The following is a 9,691-nucleotide window of genomic DNA, read 5'->3' as shown; positions in this document are numbered from 1 at the left end:
TTTTTGTCATAGCAGCACGAAACACACAGAAACTACTGAAGTGATTGAGACATCGCCTCACCTGAATCTTTCTGTGGTCTGAGAAGACATCAGAGACCACTGGCGGTTCAGGGTCTGCATCCTCTTGATCTCCTTGTCATTCAAGGGTAACCGGTACCCCAACTCATTGAGACGGTCTAAATCTGGAGCCATGCTGCTAAACCTTAGCATCTGTCCCTGCCGGTGACATTGAAAAGCAAGTTCAGCACCTTCTCAGGAAAGGCTGGGGTTATCTTTATTGTGAACTGTGCAGGTCCGACATCAGGAAGGCTTTCTCTTGGTCTGCAGAGTTCCTCAGGGCCAGGCACAATCTCCGGAGAGACACCTGCCCTGATCTCCTCAGGCTGCCCTGCTACTCATTATCCTTTGATGGACAATAGAAGCTCACATGTACTATCTTATTTACAGGATGGTTTCCTCTCCACAGAACAGGAGAGGATAGAAATCATGCTGGTGACTGAAAAGTTCATTGCATACTCATAAAACCTAATTGATTTATGGTAATACACCCTTTTTATTCAATAACAATTGCGATATAGCTGCTGGGTGAATAAGTACTGTTAATAGGGTTACAAGGATTCACTCGTTTTATTCTTAAAAGAAATCTCATGAGGTAAGGACCACTATAGTATCCTTTCTAATGATGAAGAGAGGTAGGGACAAGAAGCAAGCTAGTGGCTCAAAGTGGTAGACCCAGGTACAGAGAAGTTGCCCAGCCTTTGATAGAAGAAACACGGCTTCACCCAGATTTTGAAAAGATCATCCACTGGCCAAGAGCATCAGCTTCATATCTTTGGGTTGGGAAGCCCCAGGCAAACAACAATCAGGACTTCAAACAAAGTAAATGTCTATTTTCCATGTGGATTCTTGTTCCCATCTAGACAACCAGCTACAGAAAGCAGAACTTGCCAGTCCCCTTGGACAGTGTGTATGTGTGTGTGTGTGTGTGTGTGTGTGTGTGTGTGTGTGTCTTTTCACTGCATGCTCTTTGAAAGGTTCATGATCCATAAAGAAGCATATCATCCTGATTATTGAAGCCAATAATCTAAGCACTTGATGGTGGAATTTCCATGGGTAAGCATCCACAGACCTAATATAACCTGGTCCTTCTTCTTATGCTCTGACAGGGAGAACGTTACTGCTCCAACAGGAGGAAGCACAGAGGAAACCATCCACTCCCACCAACCTAAGTCATGATAAACCATGGCTTAGAACTGTGTCACTCAAAAAAGTTTGTCCTGGAAAGCCTGATCCTCCAGATAGAGGGCAGATTTCCTTGAGAGAGTCTCACTGGCCAAAATCATCAGGAGTCCACTGGGTTTGTAGGAGACAGAGCCATTGAAGATGAAAATCCAGAAAGTAAAAATCCCAGGCACACAGACACTGAAGTGGCAAGGCTTCAGTGGTCAGAGAAGTCAATGAATAGTGACGCAAGAAGGGGACCTTGGGAAAGATGTAGGCCAAGTGATGCCAGGCTTTGTCCATAATGATGGCCTTTGTCCTAGAAGCACTAGAAACTCACTGAAGGATTGTTTGCATGTATCTATGTGGTTAGCCACAGGTGCACACGCATGTATGTGCATATAGAGACCAGAAACCAGGCAATACCAAGAGTTAATTTTTCTTTCAATTGCTCTCTATCTTATTTTTTGAGATAGGGCCTCTCACTGAACCCGGTGCACACCAATTTAACCGGATGAGATAACCAGCAAGCCCCAGAACCCCTTCTGTCTTTGCTCCACGGGTGCCAGAAGGCACATGATGGAATGGCCAGCTTTTTACATGCGTACTACACATCTGAACTCAGGTCCTCAAGATTATGTGACCAGCACTGTACCTAATGAGTGAACCATCTCCCTGGGCCCCACATGGAGGACTTTAGGGAAGAGGATACACGATACAATTTGCAAGTCTACTACATTTCAAATTTTTAGCTATGTAAAATTCAAAATTATTGGTAATCCAATAAAATCTTTTTCCTTTTAAAACTTGTATTAATATTATTAATTAACAAATCTTACCGTAACAGTTATGGGATGGATGTGATGCTTTCATATGGAAACGATATAGGCTGGTTGAGTCTACATAATTCAGAAGAACTTTAAAGATGAAGGTCTTTCAGTAGCTGAGAGAAAGGGGGTAGGATGGCATAGACGCAAGGTCTAAGGTACGCGTCACAGCCTGAGACAGGGCAGGCTGGCCTGGGAGGGGATCAGATTAGAGACGTGGTGGGGGATGCATGGGAACTTCGAGGTTCGAGGCTATGATAGGCGTGGTGGGACTGGGGGAGGAAAGAGGGCTGAGGTGGTCCCCAAGGACTGATTCTGGCAGGGCAACTCATCACAGCACACAGTTCTTTCCTCTCAGAGAGACAGGGAAGAGCTGGGCGAATGTCGGTGGGGGTCTCGAAGGAAGTGGTTGGCAGTGAATTGACCTTGAGATTCTTGAGGATTCTGAGGGTAAGATCTGGAAGGAAGCTTGCGCACACTCACCTTCAGTTCTTCCATTCTGTCCTGGATGGTGGAGAGGTCGGACGAGTGAGTGGGATCCTGCGCCTGGAGGATGTCCTCGGCTTCCGCGATCCACACCTCCAGGGCCTCTAAGCTCTGGGCAAATGTCTCATAGTCAATGACTCCAGCCTATGTTGTCAAGAAGAGACTGGCATTGTAGTGAAACAGATGGGCATTTTTATGAAAGCGAGCAAGAGGGCAAGAGACAACTGTAATGTTCCTCCATGAGATGCTATTCCTAAAACGGTGAGGCAAGAGGGATCTTTTCTTCCTCATTTGTGTAGGTTTTCTTGTTTGTTTCTGTGTAGTATTTCCTAATAGCCAATTAAAGCTATTAAATACAGATAAAGCATTTTTGAGGTATTTCTGTTCTTGCTCAAGGCTACTAAACCCATATAAAATTACCACTGAAGCTACTTACCGTTGGTTCATTGGGAGTACTCTGAGAGTGGTTATGATTTAGGGGTTGACCTGCTAAACTAAACCAATTTTAAAAGCAAGTTGTAGGAAAACCAGCCACCTTTCCTTGACTCCACTGGGATCTCTAAGTTTGATTTTTTTCTCTCTCTCTTCTTTCCTTCGTTTTTTTCTTCCTTCCTTCCTTCCTTCCTTCCTTCCTTCCTTCCTTCCTTCCTTCCTTCCTTCCTTTTTCTTATGTTTTGGCATTACAGGAAGTGTCACCACAGCACTGAAGAATCTGCTTCCTGTGTTTTTCCCCCCAGACATAGAAATCCCCAGTCCAGAACATGTTCACTGCCGGCTCCCTACCTGCAACACTGCTTGCTGCCTGCAAAGTGCCTGCTCCAGGGCGCTCAGGCGCTGGCTGAAGCAGAGCTGCTCGCACTGAATGGCTGCAGCTGCTGAAGCATCCACCTGTTGCCCCAGCTGTTCTCCTAGCTCACGGAGGACGAAAAGCGAGTCCTTGACTGCTCCCAGTCCCTTGAGAAGGTCCTAAACGAGAAGAGAGGCACACATTGTGAAGCCTGTGACATGTCCTCCTCGGTGGCATCAGCTTTGCCAGAGGGTCACACTTGTAGGTAGGAAAGATCCTGTGTGTTCATTACATTAAATGCCTTCACCTTAGAAAAGTAGTCAGGGTTTGGTTATAATTTTTAAAAAGTATGAATTATGTGTACTAACAGTTTAACTATACATATGATGTAACACACACACAGCACTCTTCTGGTTAGGATGGGGATGCAATTTAGTGCTTGCATACTTGCCTAGTACACAAACACCTATCTCTAGTTCCAGGAAAAAAGCAGCGTGCTTATAATACAAGCTACATGAGCTCATTATGGGACTTCAGAGAAATGCAACTATTATACATAAATAAGGAAAAGAAAGAAAGAACCAAACCAAGGAATAAAAGGAAGGTGAAGTGAAGAAGAGAAGAAAGAGAAAGGGGAGAGAAGAGAAGAAAGGATGGAGAAGGAAGAAGAGAGGGGAGGAAGGAGGAAGGGGTGGAGGGAGCGTGTGAGAGAAGGGGACATATGGAGAGAGAAACGGAAAAGAAAGAGCAACAAGAGGACAAGGAACCATGGCACACTAGATGAGACAGTTACTAGAAGCCGTCAATCATGTTTTCCTTGCTTTATACACGCAAATGAATAAGTAAATGCGTGTGTAAATAAATATATATGTGAATGTGTATGTAAATGTATATGTTAATATAATTGCTTCAAACTGAAAAACTATTGCATTTTGCCTTTCCTGATTATTTTTACAAAAGCCTTGGGCATTGTCTAGCTACAGTCACCTATTGCAACTACAACAGGACTAGCTTGCCAGTGAGGTGTAGTTGGCAGAGAAGGTTCAGAGGGACAGGACTAAGGACCTTGTCCCCCTTTACTTCCATGGCATCTCCAGCCGTGTTTCTAAGAAATCCAACTGTATGTTCATAACCATGAGTCAAGGGGGAGTCCCTGTGTCTGGGCCCTATGGTGTAGTACCATATCACGGTGAACTGCCTGCCATTCCTGCTGACCGCTGGGGTCCCACTTGGACAGGAGGGAGAGTGCAGATTCTGCCCTGCCTGGACAGTGCTTCCTCGAAGAGAAGGGCAAAGGGCACCTTTAACCTTGACACTCATAGAAAAGAAAATTGTGCCTCTATTCAGGAACACCAAAAATGACAGCTCTTGAAAGATAAACTATGTCAGCAGAAACAAAGATTATCTTTACTGTAAATAATAGCCTGTCACTTTAAATCCTTGTTTAAACAGATGGTGCAAGCTTGTGTTTGTGTAGTTTTTATAACTTGACTACTTTAATAAGCCTACTTGGGAAAGCTCTTAAGATCTCTGCAACAAAGATCATTAAAATAAAGACAAATAAGGACAAATAATAAGAGCCAAGTAATGGATGGAAGAAGAGAAGGCCTTTCTTGAAAGCCCTAAGTAGGTTACTGGCAGCTCTGGTGGAAAAGGGAATCATTTGAAAGCTATTAAAAAGTGTAGCTGAGACAGACTTCTCTGCGCTGTTAAATTCCTGAATGGAGCTGTTGTCTAGGTGTGCCCCAGCAGATCACAAATCTAAGTGAATGATACCTTTAACAGTGGATTATTTAAAGGCGTGATTTCCCCATATGGTTACATCTTACGGTGACTGTTTCAGTACAGACAGACAACCTACATTTTCTCCACGGATATACTCCATTAGGGGAAAAACTATCCATTTTTAAAAATGAAATCACGGGAAGCAACTCACGAGCGTTAAATACATATGGAAGGCTCTGTTAAGACCAGCGAGCCCTTTAGTAAATAGGGTGGTGATTTGGGGATCAACTGTCTCACAAATTCAGAAGGCCTCAAAGCTCACACGGAGCTACACCAGCCCAGTAAGCCTGTGACACTGAAGGACATCGGGTTGTGCAAGTCCCAAACAAGTTCCTGGACATACGTTGCAATCCTGAATCCACTTGGTGACTTCGTCATCGGCGATGTCCTTGTTAGTGACTGCCTTCAACAGTGCGCTGGTTTGATCCTCTTGTTGCTGGACTGCGGAGGTACACTGCTTCGTGTAGTCCTTGTATCTCTGCCAGAGCAGAAGGAGCGCCTTGCTGGCGTGGAGCTGTTCGGCAATCTCTTCCAGTAAGTTATTCCATCTACGAGCAGCAGTGAGCGGTTAGGGCAGGTACCATCTCTCACCAAACACCGTCACTTACTATTTCATTTCTCTTGATCCTGGCTCATGAGAGTATGGACACCACAATGCAATGGCTCATGTTTATTTAGCACAATGAAGATTAGTAGGTCACACCCGTATTTCAAGGGGATGAAAATTATCTTTGTTGGGTGGGGAGCATTCCTCATCTTTCCTAAGTGTCTTCTTGTTGGCTATTTTTCATTGAATTCATTTTGTAAAAAACCAAAACATTGATACAATGGACTCTAGAGACAGACAACTGAAAATGTCAAGAGGTTTTAACTGTATCATATTTACAATAAGAACAAAATTAGCCTGCTCCATACCTCATATTGACTTCTTGCAGGGTACTGGAGAGGGTCTCTGTCACGGGTGGGTGACACTCCTTCAACAGCTGGTTGGTAATGGAGCTGAATTTCTGCAAGTCCTCTTCCTGCTTTTCCAGGCTGTCGTGAAGATTCTGCCCAAAGAAAGAGTCCCACAATGACAAACAGGAACTAAATTCTATAAGCAAATTTGGAAGAGTTTGGTGTCATGGGCATGCATGTGTTGGTTCACTGTTTTTAACAAGATAGTTGTCCCTATCTTATAATCCTGTTCTGAGAGAAGAGCCACAGCAATTGGGCTCTCTTATGCTAATATGTGAATTCCTCTTAAAAAAATTCACAGAGGATGTCCTCCTTGTCTAGGAAGGAAGCTGGAGCAGTGGTCCGGGTGCTGTCTCCCACATGGTGGCTCCTTTTGATGCTCAATGCCCAGGCCTCTGTGTCATTAAACATCTAGAGTGATTGATGAGTATGACATCAAATCGCAGCTTTTCCATAGATCACCTCTAAATTCTATCTCATGCAAAGACTTTCCTATGTTTTTATATTTAATTGGCAGAAAATAAGTGTACAAACCCACAGAACAATCATTTTGGATAACTGGTTAAACATATTCATACCTGTTTATATTGTTGGATAATTAAATAACCTAATGAACACATCATTGATGTGGGATTACCTTCTGTATGCTGTGAATACCATTGGTTAATAAAGAAACTGCCTTGGCCTGATAGGGTAGAACTTAGGTAGGTGGGGAAAGCTAAACTGAATGCTGGGAGAAAGGAGGCAGAGAGAAACTATGTAGCCCCCACTGGAGACAGATGCTGAAACTTTACTGGGTAAGCCACAGCCATGTGGTGATATACAGATTAATAGAAATGGGTTAAACTAACATGTAAGAGTTAGCTAATAAGAAGCTAGAGCTAATGGGCCAAGCAGTGATTGGATTAATATGGTTTCTGTGTGATTATTTCAGGGGTCTGGGCAGCCAGGAAATGAACAAGAGCCAAAGTGGCCTCCTTCAACACATCATCACCTCACATACTTAATTACTTTAGATCAGAGCAGTGGATCTCAACCTTCCTGATACTACAACCCTTTAATACAGTTCCTCATGTTATGATGATCCCCAACCATAAAATTATTTTCATTGCTACTTCGTAACTGTAATATTTCTACTATTAGGGATCATAATGTAAATATCTGATATATAGATAGCTTTATTCAACCTCTATGAAAGGGTCATTCAACCCCCAAGGGTATCACGACCCACAGATTGAGAGCCATTGGTCTAGAACTATCAAACTTGCAGAAACAGAGTAGATTGATGATTACAAGAGGTATGAGAGAGAGCTGGTAAGGAAAGGAGAGATGTTCCACAGAGAATAGTTTCCTCTAAGCAAGAGAATTTCCCCCTCACCATCTTCATGCACCGAACGGTGGCTGTGGTTAATAATACTGCATCTTATACTTTTGATGTCACTTAAAGATTTATTAGATAAGTGTGGTGATATCTTCTCCCGAGCACCAGGGGGGAAACTAAAAGCAAGATGTTTCTCTGGACCAGGCACAACATCACATACCCATAATCCCAGCACTGGAGTAGCTGAGGCAGGGGAATCGTGAGTTCCACGTTACTCTGAGCTACATGATGAGACCCAGCCTAATGCCTCTGGGCCGTGTTTTCCTGGAAATATTGTTTAAATGATAGCCTCAATTCTAGTAGAAGAGAAGTAAGCTATAAAGTATAGTACTGTTTACCAGTTTTGATTTGCTTGCAATATTCAATATTGCAATATTCAAGGAAAAGTCTGTTAAATTGTCCCTATCTTGAGACAAATTTCAGGTATTAAATGTAGAATATAGTAATTTTTAAAGTTCTCCAAATTTCTTTTTTAAAAATGTAGTTTTAAATTTTCTATGCCCAACCTGAGTTTTAATGGTTGGGTTCTTAGAATCTGCAACAAGTCTTAAAAAAAATATTTACACACTACACAAATAAATCCACCCTCAAAAAGTCATTCCCTTATGAAAGTCTACTTAGGAGCTCGGTGATATATTAATGCAGGTGTCAAGCCAGGGATGTCAGCTAAATGTAAGAAGGCCCATGCTGTGAACCCCGTCCCTTGAGGGCCCACTCTCAGTCCACGGCCTGTGTATTTTAGCCAGAAAGGGTGAACAGTTACGGATCAGTAGGGCACAGTGAAGATGGTGAAGACACAGGTCATGGACCTGAGATCAGTGACCCCAGATGTGAACCTGAGCTGGATTTAAGACAGACAGCATCAAGTGCATTCTTGGAGACTATGGTGTGGACAGAGACACGGGAAAGCAAACAAGTGAGTTCCGGAAAGAGGACGGTGCTGTCAAGGGCTCGGCTGATGGGATTCTACCGATGAGTCTAAAAACTAGCGTTGAAATGTTTACACCTTGTCTATTTCCTTTTCTGTTGTCTAGTTCCTTAGAAGATATTGGGAGAGGCAGACTACGGAAAGAAAGGGACAACATAAATGGTGCTAGCAGTGGGTCAAGGAAATAGGTTTGGGTAGCCGATCATCGCAGAAAACATACATATAATTCACTTAACAGGATGTTCAAATCCATTTCTAGATCAGCTAATCCCGTATTTGCTACCCACAAGCATGCTTGATCAAGTTAAAATAAAGCAAGGAAATTAATATTTTAAATCATTAAACGCAAAGAATATAAGATAATATTTTAGAATGATATTTTCTGCTTGCTAATTTCTTGTTTTCCTTAATGAAAAACAACGTTAAGATGCAGTAAACCTTTTATTACCTGAAGATTGTCGACCTGAACTTGAACAGCTTCAGAGGAACCAGTCAGCAGTCGGAATCGGGACAGAGAGTATCTAGCCTCCATGATATGACTGTTGATCTCATCCAAGGCTGCTTTGTGGTGGCCCCACTGGGCAAGCACTGACGTCAGCTGCATCTTTAACTCTCCAACCTGTAGGAAGAACAACGCTTGTCGTAACTACGTGTGTTACAGTATGATGGAACAGAGAACATTAGCTCCTGAACTACTGCACTGGGGCTTCAGGCACCAAGAGCAGATGAGAACAAAAGAACCAGGGTTACAGGCTGTTGTGAGTTGTCCAATGTGGGTGTTGGCCGCTGACCCTGAGTCCTCTGAGAAATAGGCAAGTTCTCCTAACTGCTGAGCCACCCCTCTAGCCCCAAAGGACTAACTTTACATTTTTGAAATAGTGTATATTTCTTATATCAAACAATGGATGGGTTTTATGGTGACCTCTGTGTTAATGTCTGTATGTACCTTGACCATTCTGATGCCCTACCACCCTCCCCTGTACATCCTTCCTCTAGACCCCTTCCCCTTCCCAACAGTCCCCTTCTAAATACATGTTATTTATGCATGAATATAAAATGTAGGTTTCGTATACAAAAACAAACAAAAAAAAAACGTGATCTCTGTCTGAATCTGGGTTATTTTTCTTAATATGGTTATGTCTAGCTTAATCCATTTTCCTACAAATGATACAACTCCATTCATCTTTAGGAATCAACAAAACTCTGTATACACATGCTAGCTTTTTCATCCATTCATCTGTTGACCAACACGCAGGATGGATCCATAACTTAGCTACTGGGAACGTGCAGCAATGAACATGGGCATGGAAGTATCTCTG

General features: G+C 42.9%; 1 protein-coding gene across 9 annotated transcripts in view; it reads right to left on the bottom strand.

The window, feature by feature from the left end:
• LOC101984034 (nesprin-1) overlaps positions 1–9,691 on the bottom strand; it is a 228,565-nt gene that overhangs the window by 75,965 nt on the left and 142,909 nt on the right. For all 9 annotated transcript variants that reach the window (XM_013352282.2, XM_026787370.1, XM_026787375.1 and 6 more), the window contains 6 exons: positions 8,821–8,991; positions 6,022–6,155; positions 5,450–5,654; positions 3,318–3,500; positions 2,532–2,678; positions 62–216 (listed from right to left, as the gene is read on the bottom strand). In XM_013352282.2, coding sequence (XP_013207736.2) covers positions 62–216; positions 2,532–2,678; positions 3,318–3,500; positions 5,450–5,654; positions 6,022–6,155; positions 8,821–8,991 — 995 coding nt within the window. The remainder of the gene's footprint in view (positions 1–61; positions 217–2,531; positions 2,679–3,317; positions 3,501–5,449; positions 5,655–6,021; positions 6,156–8,820; positions 8,992–9,691) is intronic.

Source organism: Microtus ochrogaster, linkage group LG9, assembly GCF_000317375.1.
Source record: "Microtus ochrogaster isolate Prairie Vole_2 linkage group LG9, MicOch1.0, whole genome shotgun sequence".
Classification (NCBI taxonomy): Eukaryota; Metazoa; Chordata; class Mammalia; order Rodentia; family Cricetidae; genus Microtus; species Microtus ochrogaster.
The sequence above is the reverse complement of the archived record's forward strand: the minus strand, read 5'-3'. Positions and strand labels throughout refer to the sequence as shown.